At 46.2% G+C, this 22,282-nt stretch overlaps 1 protein-coding gene across 6 annotated transcripts in view; it reads left to right on the top strand.

Annotated features, from left to right (window-relative positions):
• The window catches only part of LOC120956488 (potassium voltage-gated channel protein Shaw), a 56,872-nt gene that overhangs the window by 20,231 nt on the left and 14,359 nt on the right, over positions 1-22,282 (top strand). For 4 of the 6 annotated variants that reach the window (XM_040377979.2, XM_040377978.2, XM_040377980.2 and 1 more), the window contains exons 4-8: positions 1,492-1,609; positions 8,535-8,729; positions 8,823-9,041; positions 10,047-10,650; positions 10,859-10,948. In XM_040377979.2, the coding sequence (XP_040233913.1) occupies positions 1,492-1,609; positions 8,535-8,729; positions 8,823-9,041; positions 10,047-10,650; positions 10,859-10,948 (1,226 nt within the window). Of the gene's footprint in view, positions 1-1,491; positions 1,610-8,534; positions 8,730-8,822; positions 9,042-10,046; positions 10,651-10,858; positions 10,949-16,902; positions 17,611-22,282 lie in introns of all 6 variants that reach the window. The other 2 variants (XR_007452524.1, XM_040377982.2) reach the window with 2 other exon arrangements.

Genomic DNA, 22,282 nt, shown 5'->3' with positions numbered 1-22,282 from the left:
CTGCTGCTGCCCAGACCTGACCACCCAGACACTCATAATTTTGGGCAAGGGGCAAGTTTTGCACCCGCAAATAAATTTGAAGCTGGTAATTTACGGGTCCATAAATATACGGGTCCGGCGACTGTTTTCTCGGGCTGTTTCGGTAGTCGGAGTATACCTGGCCGGGGCAGGTGTAAGCGAAGGAAGAGGCAAATTTAACACAGTAACTCAGTTTCCTTTGAGTGTTTAGTGTTTTGGAATATATTTTGAAGCGTGCAGCGAAGAGATGTTTGGGAAGTTTGTGTTTTTGTCCAGTGCACTCGCCTTCGCAGCCTGAGTACGGAGTTCCTCAACGAAGGGAATGATTATGCTGGAGTGCAATTGAGTTTGGAAACGTTGGTAATTACATAAAAGCACACCTTGGCTACGTAGAGAGTAACCCTGAGCGATGAGTTAATGTGCAAGTTTGTTGCTCTGGAGCTATAGATTTCCATTTACTGTGCATTGCTGAATTTTGGAGATTTGTACAAATAACTTACATTCTGGGAAAGTTCTTCGTAACCACACTGCAAATAACATCTGTTTCCGTTCTTTCCTCTTAGAAACTATTGCCACTTGTAAGTTTGCCGGTTGCCAAGTTTCAGCCAAATGCTGCATCTTGTATAACAGCGATCGAAGCACCCTCAAGTTTCAGAAACATTTGATTAATAAAATAAAGAGCACAACCACCTCGCCGCTTACACGCGGTGGATTATGAATGACCGCGCGATGGTATGGCGCATACCGAGCCACCGAAAAACCCAACGCAGTCCATTTATGGTGCCCCATAAATAATCCAAAGTCACAAACGCGAACTCCATCGAGGGTTGAAAATAATACCGGCGTGCGGTTACTTCCACGTAATGAATTTTCACTTGAATTTTTCATCCAGCGGGGTTTGCTTTTTTTTCTTTATTTTCCGATGCATGTGTACATCGGAACAAAGCAACGAGCTGCGTGAGTGCGTGAGTGCAAAGTTTTCATAAAAAATTCATCGGTGAAATGAGCCGGCATGTGGAAAATTAAGCGAATTTTGCAGATGAGGAAACTGAGAGCAAATGTCTGTTGCAGCAGGGCACACAGACATGAGGGTTCTCCACGGGATTTTTGTTATTAATGTGCCAAAAGTTTTGTTTCCTGAGAGAAAGTTTCACTTAAAACTGTAACCCTGTGCTAAAACCACTCATTTTTTCTTTCAAAATCCTTCTTTAAGTGAGCAAAGTAAGAAGATAAGCTAAGAAAGAAGATAAGCTAATCTGAGTCGTGCTGATTGCATACTTTCAGGCATTTAATATGCAATGTCTTCGACTCCTAAATGTATGTTAACAGGCTGCAATGCAAACAGCATTACATTAGCCTCGTTCTGCGAACAAACACTTACTCCTAAATGTATGCAATCACCATATCAAATAGACCAATCCATTTTACCTACTTTATCTTTTTTGTGCTTTTTTTCCCAATCCCGTTTTACAGCACCGGTAAGCTACACTACCCAACCGACGTCTGTGGTCCGCTGTTCGAGGAGGAGCTAGAGTTTTGGGGTCTCGACTCCAACCAGGTTGAACCGTGCTGCTGGATGACCTACACGCAGGTAAGTAAATGATCCCTGCCAAACACAAAACCGGGCAATATCATCCTCCACTCCCCAACAGGAAAGGGAAATTATGTCGCAACAAACACACTTTGACTGAATTCGAAATATCATCTAACGACGCCAGGGGGGAGGGGAGGTGTAAACGTTCGATATGATTGATTTGTAAAGTACCAGCCACTATTTGGCCGACAGTCATCCAAAACCGACCGTTCTCCCCACCTAGGTCACGAGGACATCCATGACCATTTCATGGTCAGCGTGCACGCATGATGAATGGTTCCTAATTCTGCTCTGATTGATAGCAAAGGCAACCTTCACAGCAGGACAAACATTGCCCAGTCCCAATCATACCGTGGCAGCCGTACCATGGCAGGCCTACATCAATCCGCCCGCTCCGTCTACGACTACGCTCGGACGACAGCTACTTTGCGTTGGCCTTCGACATCTATCACCAGGCATTCCATTTTCGGTCAACGGTACGGTGCGGCAAATTGACACAAGCACCGAGCCGTCATACATCCTGTTTTTTTCCGGCCATCCCGAGCCTGGTCGTGATTGGAGCGAAATTGCCCCACATGTGATGAGACACGCCGGTTTGACAGGCCGAGTTTCTGGCAAGCGTTCTGGCCAGCCGCGCAATTTGTGTGCGCGTTCGTTCTCAAGGACATACGCAAGCAGGACCGCCGAAAAATTCGATATATCTGTGTCAAGCTTCAGCCGGGCAGCGGGGCAATTGGTGTGTTGAAATCGCCTCGCAACAAATCGCTTTTTACTTAACGATACGAGGTGAAATAAGCTCCTCCCTCGGGTGCGTGTGCGAATGTTGTGCGAAAGGGGCTGAACAAGCTGCAAGCTCGAAATTACACGTGCACGAATGTAATTTTAATCGAATTCGCAAAACATAAATCGTTACAAAACGCCACACAAAAGGGGCTGCGATCAATGCGCGATTGGGTGGGGGAAAATGGACGGAATACACACAACACTAACGTGTCGAGCAGAACACACCGAAATCTTGTCGTCATAAATCGTTACATGAGAATCCAATGTGCTTTGGGGCACGATCGATAAACGAATTCAATTGGTTTTTTACCATTTATATCGTCCAATGTTACACTCCAAACACCACAAACGAATTAAAATAGGCAGAGGTTTCGTTTTTATTTCACATCTTAATTTTATTTTTCACACTTTGTTGAGTTATCACGAGCTACATTACGGGATTGAACTTTTCATGCGTCACGTCTCCTTTGTCACTTGTTCCACTCAATGCGTTTTTTCCACTATTTATTTCTATTCATTATTATCGAGGGCATCTCGAACAGCATTGTGTGATTTAACGTGTGTCGGCGACGAAACAGCTCATAACCGTGCACTGTCACTAGCAAAATGAACGCGTAAAACACTGCCAGCACAATCCACCTCATGGTACAGCGCTGTATCGGTTTCACCCTTTCAATGCAATTGAATGTTTTAAACTGAATTATTGCGCCTCAGTTTCCTGTATCATACGCTCTGATACTGATGATCTGCACCAATCAGTACCACTAACGTACTTCAACCCTCTTGTTCTACGAACAACGGTTCTGCTGTTTACTCAGCTGCATAATCACCTCGCCGCTGCTTCGATTCCAAGGCGCTTCTACATCAAAAGAAAGAGCTCTACTAGGGTGATGAAACATTGCGCCAAACAAAGTTAAAGTGAATGTACACTTCTTGTTTGTGCTTTAAACCCCGCGTTATGTGAAATCTTTTTTCTTGTCATTTCGAAAAAAACTGCTTCTCATCGTACCCCGTAATAGTTGCGGCTCGATATCAATCACAGCTAAGCGAACGATCGAAGAATGAAAACCCCTAATTTGATTTATTCACACCTGCCACACAGAGAGAATGTTGCGCCTGTTTCACCACCAGAACGTCACGCAGGAAGCTCATTTCCAGGCAAACACCTTCCTTTTTCATACATGTTTGCAACGATGCTAGATAGCTAGGCGGTCCAAATCCAACACGAATACGTTTACATATTTCCTTCCCCGTTCGGCCGACCCCGTTCTAACACCGAGCGGCGAAAGATTGATGAGCGGGAGCTTGTTACGGAACGTGATTTGTTAACATTAACTTCAACGCTTCGAATCGAAGAACAACCCCACGGTGGTGTTGGTGTGACTTCGTCAGCGGCGTCGACAGTTGGGCTAGCGCGTTGAGCAAAGGCTCGAGTCCGCCCTCGAACATGAGCGCAATATTTCGATGACGATTGGATAACATGACCGCGAAAAGCTAGCAATCGCTATGGAAAATTGGATCGCATGCTTGTGAGACGAGTATCGAGAATTCACGCACTCTCCGTACCGGTTCGAACGAACACATCAAAGCTCAACGGGAACTGTCAGTGTGGTGCGATCCATATCCAGCCAACACCAGTTTTGCTGCAGCCAAGATAGCCGTACCCGGGAGTGTTTGGCTCGGTACGACAAGATTTACATTTCACAAGAAAAAGCGAAACAATACACACGCCCAGGGTCGGTAGCTTTCGGTGAACTCTCGCGATGATACACTCACACCCCGGGAACGGTGCCGAAGCTGGCAAAGTGCCGCCTTTATCATGAAGCAGTTTCAAGACTTTATCATGCATCGCACGGCACGCCAAAACCGGGGGGTTCGCTCCCAATGCAAATAAGAGGATAAAAGGCGTGATTTTGTATCGCCATGGTAAACAATTTTCGGGTATCGGTTGCTTTTTTCCACGGTACCGTTTATCATGTGGTATCGATACGGCCGCACTCGCAGGGAAAAATAAATATCCAAGAGAAGGCTCACGGTATTTTGATGTTTCGGGAAACTTTTTATTGATTGCCGAGTTCGTGCCCGTGCTGCGAGTGCATTCCTTGGAAAGATAAAATCGTATCAAATCAGCTGAAAGTTAAATCCAATTCAAAATGGACCGTATTTTATTAGCAAAGTTAAATCACACTAATTAGCTAAGAGGATTGCATAGCTTTAGGCGATTCATTGTACTTTGATTCTCTACTTGAACTTCTCCCTTCAGCTCTACTGCTCGCCTGAAAGTATGCATTTTGCCGAACAAAGTGTACTGCACTTCCTTCATATGACCTTGGAAGCCACTTTGAAGTTTAGTTTTACTTAGTTCAGCTTTAATTTGCAAAGTGTATCAACACTGCAAGCGATTTCGGACGTGACACATTGCTCCATGCAGAACAGCGTCACTCTAAACCCTACTCTAAATTCATTCGCTGAGAGTACAGCACACAGTTCTAAACTACCCCAAGATGCCCCTCTCGGGCTCGATAAGTAAATGATTATAGTGTATAATGCACACTATCACTCTGCTGGCAGCGAGCAATGATCTAGCGAGCAAAGTTTGCTGCTCAAATATGATTTGGCTTCTTCGCAAAGGGGAACTGTCTGCTTCGGTATTGCACTCTCCTCTGTCGTAATCCTATCTCTCTTTCTCTTGGCAATCCTCCCGCCCAGAAGCATAACTTGCTTGCACAAGAAATCCTTTCGCCCTAAAAAGCTAAAGCCCCTTTTATCACCCCGCACCCAGCGTGGAATTCAAACAAACGAATCAAAACTTTTTCGCTCAAGAATTTATGCTTGCGTGAATGTTAATGCTAGCGACGTGCTCGCCCCCTGGGGAAGAAGCCAAACGAAACTAGCGAAACAACGCAGCCCCCTTCGGGCTCTTTAAGGTGCTTCCGATTATCAGCCTTTCGGTGCAGCCTTTCTCCAGTTGGGAAGCGAAATAGATGCTGCACGGGAACGCTTTGCCGGGTGGAAAGTATTTTCAATTTTCCCAGAAACTTTTCAACCCATTCATTCGTCTCCCAGCGTAACGGTTGTGTAGATATGACTATTGTTTGGTGAGTGTATGTGTGTACGAGAGCTTCCTGTCCTCTAGAATGCTTTACAAATTTTCCTTACTTTTTCTGCTGCGATAAAGTTTGGCAAAAAGATTTGAAAACTTGCAACCGTCCAGCCAGATGCTGCCAGGAGAAAGTATGTTTCCGATTCCTTTTTATGTGAATATCGTTAGTACTAGGAATGTGCCGCTCCATCGCTTATTGGAATGTAAATTTTCCCTTTCTATGTGTAAACTTGTGCTTTAGACGCATTTATTGGCAAAGTAACTCCCTCGAACTGTTTTGCCCTTTTTTCCTACTAAATTCGTTCGTTTATGAATGTAATAATGTTGGACAAAACGACTTAATAAATGATTGATATGTTCATATGAGATACAAGTTCTGTTTCCTATTCAATAGATCGAACCTGACTGTCATCCAAATAACTTAGTTTTAGCCATCTCGTATACACCGAAGCAACGCATAAAACACTATCATTGCATATATTTAGGCGCATAATGCCTAATTTATGCCATAATCGGTTTTCATGTTCATTTCTTCGTCACTTTCAATAAAACAATCGGTTTCTGATCCTATCTCATCGTTTTAAAATCACATTACGATGCTGAGCAAACGAGTTCGGTCACATTTTGCCACAACGACACCAAAGTTTGCCCAATTCATTTGACAATCAATTTGTAGGCGTTCAAACGTATCACCTAACCGCTTGCCACACGATCTTCAAACATCTAACTAGAGCTAGATACACACAGACACGCGCGCACACACACACACACACACAAACATTAACACAAACATCCGCTTCCTTTCTCTTCAAACGAGCAGCAACCGCCAATCTGTCACGCTGCCGATAGATAATCCATCATCGAGGATCGGAAAACGCGCTGCGGCATACCGATGCTACCACACACTCACACACCTCGCTAGTGCCCACCCCAGCCCATTGGTGTCAGTTTCGTGGTTATTACCGAGACTGAGGCGATGAAAGGGGCTTTCAGATGAAAATATTTACATTTAAGGGCACGTGTAGCTCGAGCCGAGATGGCATATTGAGCGTTATGAATAGAAGGAGGTGATAGAAGATTGCTTCCAGTGTTTCAAGTGAGCACTTCTAAGAACGGAACGATAGTTCTTCACTCTAAATGAAGAACGTAAAGCCTTTATGCATGCACACATGTCGAAACATTCTGGAATATTCAATCGCCACGGCATGAGATATTCTCGAGTACTAAACCTGTCTCGTCTCGTCGAGCCGAATGATTATCTTCCATTAGTGAAACTGTTTACCGTCTGCAATCCCTCAGGCAGGCGCCAGTGGAATTGCTAGCAATGGCTTTTTGGCCGACCCATTCGGGCCTCGCCTACAAAGTATTATCTACGGGACAGGACGCGTGTGCACACATACACATATTGAAGGCAAGGGTTTTTGAAAAATTTACAGTTTCGTCCGGACATGCCCGTGGCTGTGCAGTCATCGGACTGGTCTGGCTTGGCTTGGGTTTGATGTGACCGTTGGTTCCACAGGGCGCATCATGTCCGCATCAAATGATCCGTGCTGCGACGCCCAACGTCCACGTTTATCGTCCCTAACCTGCCGGTGGCGCCAGTACTTGAGCCTTAAGTCTCGTCCCGGTCGTCCGAAGCTGTTTGCCCAGGATAATGTATTTCGCCTCCACGTTGCCGTTCGTCCACACGTACCACACGTACGGTCTCGGATGAGCCGGCAATGTCGTCATCATTTCTCGTTTATTATTTACGCAAATAGCGCAACCCCGAACCACGTATGGGCACGAGCCGTATCCTAGACCAGGGCTCGTGTGCCACTACTACTACGACTACTACTATCCCTGGGAAGCCCAACAGCTGCCTACCCTTTTCGTTATGATTACCCTGGGTAGTGAGGGTTTTTTTCGGTTTGTTACCTCTTCTAAATCCTGCTCTACAACGTCCCCAGTTGGCGGCTCGACGTCATCACATTCCGTATAATCGTTTCATAGACCACAGTGCGGCGGGTTTCGGGACGTGCCCACCACACTCGGCTCGGGGCCTCGGTTTTGACGGTGTGGCTTTCCGCTCTCATTTTATGGTAATGATTTATTGAGCCGTGTAATATTCTTCCACCCGGCAGCCCGTCGGTTTACCCCGTGGGGATTCGCTCCGGGCGTGGTTGCAGAATTTATGGACCCGGAATATGGGACTCGGGATTGGGCTGGGAGCTTTGACATTGGTTAGCACGCTCGCTACACCCGGGTTTTAGCTAGTATGATCCGATGGACTAAACCACAGCACCCGGGCAGCTTACCGCTGTTCATCTAATCCGGAAACAGTTCATTGTTTTGTCGTTCTGTGGTTTTTGTGTGTTTTTGATTAGGAAAAACTATAGGGATAGTTATATCAACCTTTTAAGCGAGCTCGTGAATTTGAGATATAATAAAATATATTACTAAAAATAAGCAGTTAACAAGAGACCAATAAGACAATTTCGCAGTCATTTTGCATACATTTAGGCGTTGTGTAATATTATTTGAGCGTTTTAAGCTCGATTTCGTCCCTTGATATCTTAAAGCTTAACTAATATGACAGTCCTAACCTCAATGAAAATGTTCAATATGGTATGGCCTGGTATGCTGAGAAAAGTCCAAAAAACAACACACACGACTCTCCCTTCAAACCGAATCAAGCTAATCGAATCGAACTGCCCTACGGGAGAGTATCATTGCGCAACAACTCCAACAACTTCGAAGCCAGTTCACCACAGCTTCCTATCGAAAAGGGCAAGCGTGTGGTTGCTAAAATACGATAAAAAACACCAAACAACACCATCATCGTCTCGTATCGATTCGACCGTGCGCATGAGAGCCGCTGCAGTGTGAAGAGCGAACTCCCCAAAGGCTCGAGCCTAAGTTTGTTTACCCGAAATCGATGCATAATTAATTCCATTCTACCACTTCGCAACACACTCTCACTCGCACACAATCGCATACTAGCCACCTTCTACATGATGTGTTCTTGTTTTTTTTTCTTTGCCCATCCTTCCGCAGCATCGTGATACGCAGGAAACGCTCGCCGTGCTGGAACGGCTCGATCTCGATACGGAGAAACCGACGGAGGAGGAGCTAGCTAGGAAATTCGGTTACGAGGACGATTATCTAAAGGGTACGGTTTCCTGGTGGCAGCACATGAAACCGCAAATGTGGTCGCTGTTCGATGAACCGTACAGCTCCAACGCTGCCAAGGTACGTATGCCGGCCGGGGTGATTAACGCCATCCAGTGACGCCTTACGCACACGTTCGTTCTCCTAACTTCCCCATCCCTCACTCCCCCGCAGATAATCGGTGTGATATCGGTGTTTTTCATCTGCGTCTCCATCCTGTCCTTCTGCCTGAAGACGCACCCGGACATGCGGGTGCCGGTCATACGCAACATCACGGTCAAGACGGCGAACGGCAGCACGGCCTGGGTGCTGGACAAGACGCAAACGAACGCTCACGTCGCGTTCTTCTACATCGAGTGTGTCTGCAATGCGTGGTTCACGTTCGAAATTTTGGTAAGTAGCAACCTCGGGGGGAATGCGTCGTGAGTTTGCAGCTTTTTTGGGGTTGGTAAAGTTGAATTGGAAATTCTTCGTGCGGGGGATGTGTTAGAGAAAACCGATTTGGGAAAGTTTAATAAGAAAAATCAAAGGGAAAAAAGGCTCGCTTTCTTCCACCGTTGACTAATGCCGTCTAGCGTCTGTCCTCGCTGCAATGAGCCATTAAATTGTGTGTTCTAAGCCACTTCGGGCAGCATGAGGCAAACACTGCGACAAACCGCAAGTAAAAGACGGGATTGAAAGAAATCCGCCAGATCATCCCACCACGAAGCACGGGAAGCAAAATGGCTGCAAAGCTAAAGTTTACTCTCCTGCCAGAACACCGCAAATCCTTAAGACAATGGATGAAGGCAATAAAGAGAGATTTTCCCGGAGCCCGAGTGGTATGTTGCACCATTACTCACGCCGGCTGCTGGAAGGTGGACGAAAGGAAAGAAGAAAGTGTAATGTAATTTCGCACACACCATACAAACACCATGCTACCCAGTTCCCGAGTGGGACGAACGGCTGGAACAATGACACTCTGTAACAACTTGTCACTTGTTGACAATGGTTGGATGGCATTTTTCAGTGGAATCCATTCACCGTGCTAGTGGTAAATGAGTCGCACGAGCCGAGAGTTGCTAGTGTAAGTGTGTGTAGTAAGGGCGAGCCACAAAGTAGCGGACTTTGCTGAGGTTGAGGTGCACCGAGCACCAAGGGTTCGAGTGCAGTGTAAAGCTCACAGCGGGTGGCGCAACAGAAACCACTGTGTCGTCGGTTGGACCGCACGCTGAGTGAGACCGTACCATAAATTGCTTGGAAAAAGGGAATAAAACGCCTCAGCAGGACTTGGGAATCGTTAGCGGGTCCTCGAGAGAGGACCTTGTCTGCTTTCAGTAAACAGCAAAAAATAATACTTGCTTTAATGTTCTTTTTATCCCCCACACACACAAACACACATGTGCACCCACCACACAGGTACGCTTTATCTCCTCGCCGAACAAGTGCGAGTTTGTCACGTCATCTGTAAATATCATCGACTACATCGCGACGCTCAGCTTCTACGTGGATCTGGTGCTGCAGCGGTTCGCCTCCCATCTGGAGAATGCGGACATCCTCGAGTTCTTCTCCATCATACGCATCATGCGGCTGTTCAAGCTGACGCGCCACTCGTCCGGCCTCAAGATCCTGATCCAGACGTTTCGTGCGTCCGCCAAGGAGCTAACGCTGCTGGTGTTTTTCCTCGTGCTCGGCATCGTGATCTTCGCCAGCCTGGTGTACTATGCCGAGCGGATCCAGGCGAATCCACACAACGACTTCAACAGCATCCCGCTCGGGCTGTGGTGGGCACTGGTCACGATGACCACGGTCGGGTACGGTGATATGGCACCGAAGACGTACATCGGCATGTTTGTCGGTGCACTGTGTGCGCTGGCCGGTGTGCTGACGATCGCCCTGCCCGTGCCCGTCATCGTGAGTAACTTTGCGATGTACTACTCGCACACGCAGGCCCGCGCCAAGCTGCCCAAGAAGCGAAGGCGTGTGCTGCCGGTGGAGCAACCACGGCAACCCCGCACAGCCGGTAAGTTTCCCAACCTTAACCGCTAATGTGTGTGTTTAGATGCCGTTACAAAAATTGTCTCTCTGTCTTTCGTCCCCGTTTTGCTTTATCGCTCTTACACACACCCTTCGCCTTGCTTTGTCGCTCTTGCTGCTGCTGCGCATCAACTGCTGCGCTTGCAATTGCTCCACAAACATAAACGCTTCACGCTTCCCGCGTGCCGGACTAGGTCAAGGAGGTGGCATCGGTATGCCCGGCTCTGGCCCGATGGCACGCCGCATGAACCAGGTGAAGACGAAGGATCTGGGCCCGAAAATTGGTAAGTTTTTTTTATGCTTTGTTCCGTCGACGAGTGCCATTGCCATTTGGTGCGCGCTGTCACCTTTTTAGCCTCCCAAAACCGCTGTACGCCACTACTACCGCAACAGGCGCCCATAGCAACAGGGCGTTCGGTGCAGACGTCGCGGATAGGTTCACTAGATGCCACTAGCAAGCCTAGCAGAAGCAGAACGGGTCTCCCGTGGGTTGCTAAGACCGCACGGGCCCATGTAACACACGCTACTCACGCGATCTTTTACACACCGAAAATACAAACGCCCGGACGAGCAAGTCAACGGAAAGCAATTAACACGTTCTTTCGCGCAAATTAAAGTGCGTGTGTGAGAGACCATTTAGCATCTACAAAAAACATAAAAAGATAGACACGCTTTTCGACACGCCAGCTTTAGTTTTAGTGGCTTAAGTGCGTGTTCAAACGATCGTGTAAAACATCACACACATTGCTCATTTTCACACCAACTTTTCTAGACTCCTAATGATTCGTGCTTCCGCTTTAGACTAATGTTTCTTTTTTCCAGTGCCTTAAAGAAAAAAAAACGATCGCCATCATTAACACAAACCCTCCAGTTCAACTCACAACCCTTAAAAACTCCCTCCACTAGAGGATTCTTTGTGCAGCCATTCATGTTGCCTTGTGCTTTTCCAAGAAATCCATTCAACGCTTTATTAACCACCTTCACGCTATCGATAACCATCGATAAAAGGAAAAATAAAAGCCACATCAACCCCCCGGGCGAAGCGAAACTTCCATTCGCCTTTTTTTACCACATTTCCTCTTCGTCCGCGTTATCGTCCAGCAAAAACGCTACGATTTTTTATCCTACCCGCCCCCTTTTTCGGCTTCGATAGATGTCTGCAGCTTTCAGCCGTTCTGTCAATTAGTTTTGCTCGTTTCAATTTTCAACCACCAGAGGGGAACATGCTATTTTTTCAGACCTCAACAGCAGAAGCTGTTTTTTAATGTCTTCTCTCCTTTGCTTCAAGCGCGTCGCTTCAATCAAGTTAATATTTACACTCCTTCATTTTTCGATTATTCATTCAATTCAGCTAGAGCTTGTTTGTGCTTTCGTTTGATTCGATGTCTTTCATTTCCGTTTCCCACCCGGGAGAGGTTTCTTTGTTTGCTGCATTTGGCTAGGAAAGCTTTGTTCTGAAACCTTTCGTTCTGTACAAAGAAGAATTGGAATAGTAATTCAATAGGTAATCAGCTTTGACAAGTGAAGGAAGGTAATTTACCCCTTAACGATGGTCATATTTGAATTGCTATAAGTGGTTCTATAAGACTTGACAGTAAGTGGCATACGGTATCGATAATATTGAAGCATAATTGGTATAAAATCAATGAACTAGCTTTCATTTTAAGCCCAAATGGCACATAATTTCTATTATTTAGCGGCGTCAAATTAACGCTTCTGTAATCGTATTTTGTGTTTCAATAAATTAATTTACATTTTCGCACACCATCCCTCCCGAACAACGATTTGCCAACCTGCCAAGTCCAATTATCCCTTCGAGAATATCTTGGGAAATCGGGGGTTCCACTGCATTAATCCACCCAGCACCAAAACACCAGCAATGCGCAACCATCGGACGGCCACTTCGACACCACCGCTGGGTACCGTCTGTTCTCGATAATTGTTCCAAAACTTTCACTCCGCCTTCCAAAGCAACCCACTTCCAACTACTACCAACCATCTATCCACCACTCAGTTCCACATTCCAATTTTGGTAAATGCGAACTTGCGAAAGGAAATGATTGCTGCTACACCGGACGCACAAACATCGCTCCTCCTACAACGATCCGACAAAGTGCGGCAAATGGTGTGTCCCGTGAGATTTGTCTCTGCACCGAACCATCCATCGGAATTAGCCACTGGTCCGTGAAGTCGCAGCGCCTCACGAACAAAAGCTCGAACCATTATTGTCCTTCCGATCGGTACCGCTCGGCTACGATTGAACTGCAGAAACGCGTTTCCTCATCCCTTCTTTGGGTCCGTGCAAGAAAGCCGGCCAAATGCCCCTAGTGGCCATGTGCCTCGGGTGTAAATAATTAACATGACAGTTGACTCCGTGTCGTTTCCTTCCGTTTGCAAGCGAGTCTCACCATTGTGGTACGAGGACGTGTACAGCAACAGCACTGTACTGTGCTTGCTACAAGGGTGACATCGGGCACGACCTCCTTCGATCGCGTCTGTGTGGGCCCTACCACCTCCCACCCCTCCGGGTGGGACCGAAACGTGTCAAACGGAAGTGATAAATAAAATCACTTCAAACAAAAACGACACTCTCTGCTGCTGCTGCTACAATGAAAGGGAACGGGCTATTGTTTTCTGAGAGCAAAAATAATGTTTCCACTGCCCTGCCGGAGAATGGGTCGCACATTCTTTGCAGGGTAAAAATAAAACCCACACACACAGACACACACACACAGCCCTTTGTGTTGCGGTATAGAAATGATCAAAAATAACACCAGACGGTTTGGAAAGGGTCAAATGGAACAGTATCTCCACGCCGGTTAGCCCTTTCTCTGCTGTTAATAGGAAAGGCAACCAAGTGAACAACGACGGTGGTTGACACACATCGGTGCCTCTCCTTCGCTTCCCAAACAAAAAGGCACTGTGTAAATACAATTTCCCCCCCACAACACTGGACGCCGACACGGTCCTCTTGAAGGTTCACGTGGGGAGTTGCTCGCTTGTGTCTCACCGTGCAGACGACGTTCATTGTATTTGCCCGTGCACATACCATGGCTCGGTTTTTGATTGAGCCTAGCAATGGTATGGCTAGCCCGTCTGGATTTATTTCTTTTTACGACCACAACAGCAATAAGACCGAGGCCGAGGCCGAGACAGCCCAACACAGTTGGCACACGATTCTGTACACTGGAGCTGACTGAAGGATACACAGTATTTTTAGGAAGAGCCTTTTCATTCGCCAGCAAACCAATGTAACCTCACCTCAAGGTCAATCTGTGTGAATCAATATTTAAACACTGATTGGGTTTGTTCAAAGGTATGGGAAGAAAAAAGCAGCATCTGTTACCAGTGTGAGTGTACGAACGCTTTGAAGCAATTGTAGCATCTCAACGTTTGGTCCTTCGAGCCGGATTTTTCAAAGGTTCCCCCTCGCTTAACAAGCTTGATCCATGCTCTCTCTTGAACGGGGCGAATTTCAACCCTCACCACCCTTCCCAAAAACAAACTTTAGTTAAAGAAGGAAAACCAACCAGCTTCTTGTAGCCAGTAACTGGTGTGCACACTTGTCATCTGTCATACATCATCCGTACTTCCTCCAGTAAGCGTAGCGCCGGAACACACGTGCTCAGCAGTTCAGCACGCCGCTCAGACAGTACGCTGCAGTGCGGACATGCAAAAGCGTACTCACACACACACACACTTGGCACACAAGCAAGAGCGAACCACTGGCATTGTCACTGCCATTTTGGGGTGAGGGAAAAAGTTTACTTTGCGCTTGCACGACGACTTTTTTCGTGCCTCGTTCGCCGCAGGGAGTTTCCGGGAGCGCACAGCACGTGCAAAACCGGAAACCCCCGCGCAACTCTTGCGCCGTAGTGGAGCAACTGGAGCATTTCGAGCATTCAAGCTGCCAGCTTTTTGCTACCAGTTGGTGAAATATTTTCGATCAAAATCTCATTAGTTGTACCAGCCAAACACAGATGGTTGACAAGGGCTTTTTACCAACCCCGAAGGCTTGTTTTTCCCCTTTTGCGACAATCTTTGCTTAACCTTTTTATTAAATTAAAGTTGTACACTTTTTTGTTGCGATTAGGACCATCTCCTCACAAAAAGCAAAAGCAAAAAGTTTGATTTATGAATGCTTCTAGCTGATGGCTCCTACCGAACGGCTTGATTGCTTGACGTAATCATGCACATCAGTAATTAGTCAAGCGCGCGTCGTATGATGGCAGGTGTGGAGCCTTTTTGTGCGCACTCCACCAAACACTCAGCGGTCAGAATGATTAACATGATTAATTCGTTACTCAGCTTATCAGAGCTGCTCTCCTGCTCTTACTCTTTCTGTCTCTCCTACACACAAAAACTACTCACCAGGTTGTACACTTCGGCGAAGGCTCGTTCGTCTTTTGTGGCAGTGATTTGTGCAAATTCGCCCACGAATCTTTACGCATCATTGCATGATAAGGTCCTGAACCTCAACCTCAATAGAACGTACCCTTTGCTGTGCGTCTAGAAGGACTATCAGGATGGAATGCTTCCCATTCCTAGAACAGCATGAAACGAAGATAAATGGCAGTGATTATTCCATTTATCACCAGCGCCGAAATCTTCCGCACTAGCCTTGAATTCGTGGCTTTGCTCAACGGATTTGGTTGTTGTCGAAAGCCCCGTCGGGGTCGAAACGGAAGCAGCTCTCTCAGCAAGCAACATCCTCCTTGGCGGTGCCCAAAAACAACATGCTATGATAAAAAAAAACAACGCACAACCTCTCCGAACGACCCAGTAATGAAGCAACAAATGTGCAAAAGGTTCGCGAAAAATAACACCGAAATTCGACACCCGAGCGCACGGCAAACGCAGGGCACGTTTTTTCCGGGAAACGCTACCAGAAACACCGCATCGGTTCCGGCGTTACAGCAGTTCCGGCAGCCTGCCGGAACTCTGCCAAGATGCCGCGGGAGTGGGCAGTGGGTACACGCAGTAGCGTACGTGCTCACCGTTTGGAGCAGTTCGTTCGTTGAGTTAATTAGCTTAAAATGGTTGCTTCATCAGCAAATGGATTCGGGGCGAACGCTTCCGTACGCCCTCATTACGGTGGCCAACACTTTCAGGCTTGGGGCGGGAGTTGCGATGAATGTTCTGCACAATATGCCTTCGCCCACTGGCGGACATTTGTCACTGGATGCCATTGCCATTTCGCCTACAGGAAGTTGAATTCGTGGAAAAGGGCATAAAATCCTACGGAAAGGGATGAAAGTGTTTCGAAATGGTCGTCTTACATTATGTTAAGTAGGAAACACAAATTAGAACCTATTCGTGAGTGGTCAACAGCGAAATTGATTCACAAAAATGGACCAATTTGTTTGCGAATTAGAGTGGTAGCTTTTAATGAACGTATTGTTCATTGATTCTGCTTACTTTTGGTAGTTCAACGTTGAAATGATTTGCCTACTACCAGACAAGAACAACTCAACCTTTTTATCGCCTCTCGGAAAATTATCCTTATCAACGCGTCACCGTTATCCAATCAACGTCTCATGAATCCCTACCTGTTTGTACCGTTTTAAACATTCACGAGCCTTCGATCAATACGGCAAACGGATTAACACATATCAGATTATCCCTCGTCAAAGGATCGTTTGAACCCTTTCCGAATCATCGTTATATGTGTGTGTGTGAGTTTGGTTTACATATGTGTTTCTGTTCTTTTCGACCACTGCACTGATGTGGTTTTACATGTTTCTTTTGTTTTACTAACAATGATTAAAGGCGAATTAAAATATGGATTAAGTTTTTATTATTTAACCAATTGCATTTTGTTGAGCTGTTCAAACGACATGAATATTTGCAACACAAACACACCTATCGCCTGCTTCGATTCCGCTTTAATGAAGGGATCATACTTTGCGAGTTGCATAACTTTAGGCGCTCTGTCAACGTTTGTGATACAGCGCCTAAAGGTATGTAATTTGTAAAAACAATGCTATTTGAACGCTTTTTTATTCCAGTTAACCTTGTCATGTTTCACAAAATGGTGTCCAATTCTAAGAACACCAAATATAATTTACCTTACATAACACACATCACGAAACACTTCCATGCTTCGTTCTACGAAACAATCAAACGAATTATAAAATTTCCACACCATCAGGTTCACCTTTCGCTAATGAAACGCTTTCCGCCCCATGTTTTTTTTTATTCCCGCTCATTCACTCACTCCACCCCCCTCGCCCATCAGATGCCGCCTCAGCGTACATAGGCAAAGCGGGCGGCAAAATGGCACAGCTTTTATAACGAACAGCTTTTGCGCTAATCCCTGCACGATTGTTCGCATCACGCCGTCCTGTCGTACCCGTCCCGCCAACGATCAACGAACAACCACCGACCAACGCTTCGGCTGCTGCTGCTGGAAGGATGCAAAACTAATTCGGACACGCCGTAGAAACGCGTGCCGTACCGTGTCTCTGTGTGTCACATGCGCCTTCCGGTGGATTTGCGAAAGTAAATAAAAACTCAACCACACACACACAATTGCTGGAAAACAGCAGCAAAACCGATGTACCGGTATTGCGCGTTCCTAGAACACGCGTCCGAATAATATACGCTCTAATGAAACGTCCATTACACTTACCATCCAGTTTTGAAGCAAAGAAGTGGTGAAGAGTGGCACAGACCGCTGGAGAGCAAAAATATAATTGCTCGCGGTGTGCCCATTATACGGTGTGGGCAGCTTGACAACATACAACGACAGCAACAGCAACAACTAAGCTCCCCAAATTATTTCCCAACCGCTTGTCAAGTTGTTGCAACCGGGGGTTGGGTCTTTTAAAATGATGCCTTCGAGCAAATAGCAGGATGCAACGCAGGACGCTCTAACGAGAAAAGGGATGACTTGACGCTCATGTGGGGGTTTCGGTTGAGACTTCGCTCTTCGCCGCGAGGAACGGTTCGTTGAGCAGCGCTTAAGTATACGTTTTCGGTGTCGTGCTAGCTGTCGTACCAAGAACAACCAAGTTCTATCTCTCTCTGTCTCTCTGTTACACTCTTCTACGAAATCGTTGTGTCAATGTCAACTGTTGTGTGTAAATTGTGCTCTTTGGCCGTTAGATTTTATTCGATGTGTGTTCATTATCTGATGTGCATTTTTTGTATTTTGTGCGCCACTTTAGAGTAGTTTTTGATGTTATTTTGTTGCTTTTTCTTTATAACTCCTTTAATAACACTTTCTTACATGTTTAAGGATATTATTAATCAAATGTTCTCGAATAATATGCTAAACGTTTTGAGTTTTGAAGACTTTTTTTATTATTTTGCTTTTCTCTATGCTTATCAAAATTGTTTTGTCTCAATTATCATTTTTATATTCTTCCTTTTGATTTTGTTTCAACTCACATGATTTCAGCTCTGTCTATCAGAGTCATTTTTGTAGCATTTTTGTACCGTATTTTGATGTCTTTTCATAAATGTCTTTTCAATATACAGTTTCCGTGTTTTCCGTACGAAAAACTATCGCTTCCTGTAATGTTACTTTCATATTCATATTCCTTACTCAAAACCGTTTTTCTAGCTCGTACGATTCTGTATCTCATCGACAACCGTGGCCAACAAAACCTGCCAATTGCAGAACTGTCGTCAAAGCGGTCGTTTTGCGTCATACTGTACCGTGTTTTTCATTGATTTCATCCAACCAAATCAAGCTCCACTCAAACGCTGTTCAATCTAAATGTTTTGCTATCCCCAACACTCAGATCCTTCCTCCCAGCAAACGGCTGCAACGCTTAACCGCCAAGCAATAGTTTTCCGTACGTCTGTAGAAAAAGATCGCCCATAACCGGTTCGAATCAATGGCGCTGCTACTACCACCGACCGCCTTTCTTCTTCGAGATTGTGCTGCTAACGAGCGCCTGATGGTGGTGGCTGCACCCGCTGCTCCGATTGTAGTTCCGCCTTTTTATGTGTCACATTCACCCCCTTCGAGCACGTGGCGTGTGTTTCAATAAACCGATCTAACCGAGACGACGATCTCGTGCAGCGAGTGAGAGAGAGAGCGAGCATGTGCTCGAAGGAAATCAACGGAAAGAACCAGTCCATGTGGAAATTGATGAACGTTTGTTCGGCCAGCTGGATAATATTATCGACTGTTTGAGTGCTTTCGAGATGTTTTTCGGGCGGGGTGCAATCGTTGAAATGGAACACTAAAACTTTTACCCATTTTTGCAGGCAAACCGAGTGACTACAAAACTAAATCGAATGCTAGTTTCGATGCTCGCGCAATGATCCTTAATTCTAAACGACATGGCAGGTGTTGGCGAGTTTTTATTTCAAACTGCTTTCAATACTCCACAGTGCTCCAAACTAAATGACAAGTTTGCTACCAAAAATTCCAGCACCATTTCTACGCCATAAAGACTAAATTGAATGTGCCGCCTTTTTTCCATTATATGCGCTCCAAAAATGAGCATCACACTCCCCTGAGCCCGAGGCAAGCGAAAACAATTTCATTCTTAAGCCCTTTCAATATATGCACAGACCCGGTATACAAACTCATCGGACCTTTATGACTTTGCCGCAGCGCCCGCTGCAGTGGTCGTAAAGCAGGACACACAAAAGGCAAACAGGCCACGCCGGGCCAGTGCCCCCCTCCTCGCTCTTTTGCAGATTCCCGGGTGATAAAATTCGCTTTCTCGAATAGCAACAGCAGCAGCATGCCACATACACACACAAAAAAGCGCACGACAATCAGTCTGTCCTCACGGTGGCAGCAGCGAACGAATATCTCGTGTGTCTCGTGCACGGAAAGCTTCAGCACCATCGTCACGGCACGCAGAAATGACACACACACACACACACACACAGAGAGCCATACAAAAAACTACCCCCTAGTACACTAACAGGCGAGGTGTGAAGAATAAAGCGCTGCGGTTGGTTGATTTCACTTTTTTCCTGCATTTTTTCCCCCGCCATCCTACAAATGGAAGAAGAAAAAAAACATTCATCGCCAAAAACCGTTCGTTTGCGTTTGCGAAAAGTGTGATGCGGGAATGGGGCGCTGCATGACTTTTGCCGCGTACAATGTTAATCCCGCCACTATTACGAGCGCCGGCACCGGAATGCGAGTGCTACTACATCCGGAGCCTACATTCAGGCGCACGTGTTCGGAGTCCGGAGTTGCCACTGGCACTGCCTGCACCACAATCGAAACCGGAACCGGAAATGAAATGCCGAAAAAGTGCCGAAAAAAAGGACCCGCACGAAATGCATGCGCCCGAGAAGGCTGCTGGTGCGACCGAACCGTACAACGGGTACAACGGTGTCGATGATTGTTGTCCGTATATTTTGCATAAGCTTAGGCTGATTGCTTTGTAGCGGCGGCACGGTGCATGTATCCACTTCGGTGCGCTGGCAAACGATCTCTCGAGCCGACGAGCCTTCAAGCGTGTTGTTAGCTACAATTTGAAGCAACAATAGTGAGCAACAACAGCCACACACACACACACAGCCGGGCCGAGGATTATAGTTTGTCACCGTAATTTGTGCTTGCTCACGGCGCTCAAACATACGTTTGAGCATACGCGCGGGCCTTCTGGTTTGTTTGTCAAACCCTGCTTGATGATTCTTGAGGGCGCATTCGGGCAACATGTTTCCCAAACACGACGGGTCCGTCGGGTAAACATTGCAAAGGGTATGGGAACAACTCTTCCCAAAGGTGGCGCACAAAACGGTGTTGCTCTATGAATGGTGCAAAATTAGGTGCCCATTCATGCCACAGAGTCTTTAATGTTTGAACAAACCTTCCCCGCTTGAAGGAGGACTGATTGCGATCCAGATAATGCTCTGGACATAGATTCAAATTCCCTGTTGGAAAAAGAAGACTTCTTTTTCACCCGCCTTTGAACAAAAGGTTTTTTTTCTTGTGTTTATTTTCGGGCGAAAAGAAAAGGAGAACCCTTTGTTCACTTGGGCAGCATCCCCGTAGGCCACTGCTTCATCACAATCGAATGCCAATTTCCTAACAATCGGAAACCATTCCAACCGGAACACCGGAACACTGTTTGAACAAACCCAAACGCACGCTCCGGTGTTGGTATTTTCCACTCTACGCGCAGGTGAGGCAAATGCCACCTTTATCCTATTACGAGCATTGTGTGGTGAGGTTTTGAGGGTTTCTCATCCATCACGAGGCTCACCTGAAAAGCCAAAAGTCAGTATGTGTGTGTTTCTGTGGCTTTTGTGTTGTTTGGCTTTTACAGTTTCTTTTTCCGGTTTTATTTGGTCCTTCTGTTACTGTTGAGATTTTTTACGATTTTTTCCTGGTCATTGGTCTGTTCTTTGTCACGAATCTGAGATCGTTGAGATTTATTCTTTGTTCATTTTAATAATTTTTAGCTACCCATTTGAATGGAATTCAATATTGAAAACTAATTATATAGTTTTTTTTTGTATTTTGTTTGTAGTTTGTTTGTTATAGATTATTCATTTAACTTTATCATAGATTGTCTGATTTTCTACTGTTTTTCATGTTGAAGCTTTAATTATCATCTCTTTAACATTTTCTCTTATCTTCTTACGATTTTCTTCACTTAAGTTCTTCCTTTCATCATTCAACGATTCAGCCTCTTGCGATTGACACTTACAACTTTATTCAATCCACTTGTTTCACTTAGCCCAATTTCGCACAAACCATTGCTAACCGCCCAACCGAACCAAACCATGTAATGGGATAGAATCGGTTCCGAATTTCGCTTCATTATTTGCCCTAACTTTGCCCAATTTTATTTTCTCGCCTACATTCGCTTGGTCGTTTTGTCCCGCCAAGACCCGGTCCTGTCCTCCGTTGCCACAGCAAACTCACCCATCTGTGCGGAGAGAAACCGTAATGCCAAGGGCAAATAAACTCGTCTCGTAAAAAGTAACCATGTTCGTACAAGTGTCACATCGCTTAGCCATATCACGGAATTGGCGATAAACGGATGGCGAAACTATTTTTGGACAACTTTTTCCGGCGCTCCAGGGAGCGGGGAGAGGGGAAAGGAAGGGAAAGGTTGGCGCTTGGAGTTTCACTTGCCCCGATCGTACATGAAGACGACGGTACGTCGTTATTGAATTAGTATCCATTCCACCACAGCCCGCCACGCCTCCAACGCGCGTCTCATTGGCCGGGTGTACGGCCCAACGCGCAGGGATACAGATTGCCCACCAGTCCTGGGAAAATGATTGCTCCTTTCCTCTCTCCCTCTCTCTCCCCACTCCCACTTTTGGAGCTCCATCTGCCCACCAACCGTCTCCGCACAGGAGAACGGCAGTTAACGAAGTTATGCGCTCTGCTGGAAACTCAATCAACACGCACGTCAAACTGATATGGGTGAGTTGCCCTCTCCCCCCACCCGAAGTGCCACGGCGAAAAGGAACCGCCATGCGACAGTTTTCTTTGGCGCTACCTTTGCCATGCGTGTGCCATGTCGCCTTGCTGACGTTTGAATGCTTAGTTGCCACACGCGCGAGAAGGTTGAATAGTTTATTCTATTCATTTTTCCGGATCGCTTTCCGCTCGCCTTTGTTGATATTGTTTTGGCCGGCTGCTCCTGCTCCGCTTCACTGCCCGCCAATGAATATTCATG

The sequence above is a fragment of the Anopheles coluzzii genome, chromosome 3 (genome assembly GCF_943734685.1).
Source record: "Anopheles coluzzii chromosome 3, AcolN3, whole genome shotgun sequence".
NCBI classification, from domain to species: Eukaryota; Metazoa; Arthropoda; class Insecta; order Diptera; family Culicidae; genus Anopheles; species Anopheles coluzzii.
This window is presented reverse-complemented; position numbering and strand designations above follow the sequence as displayed.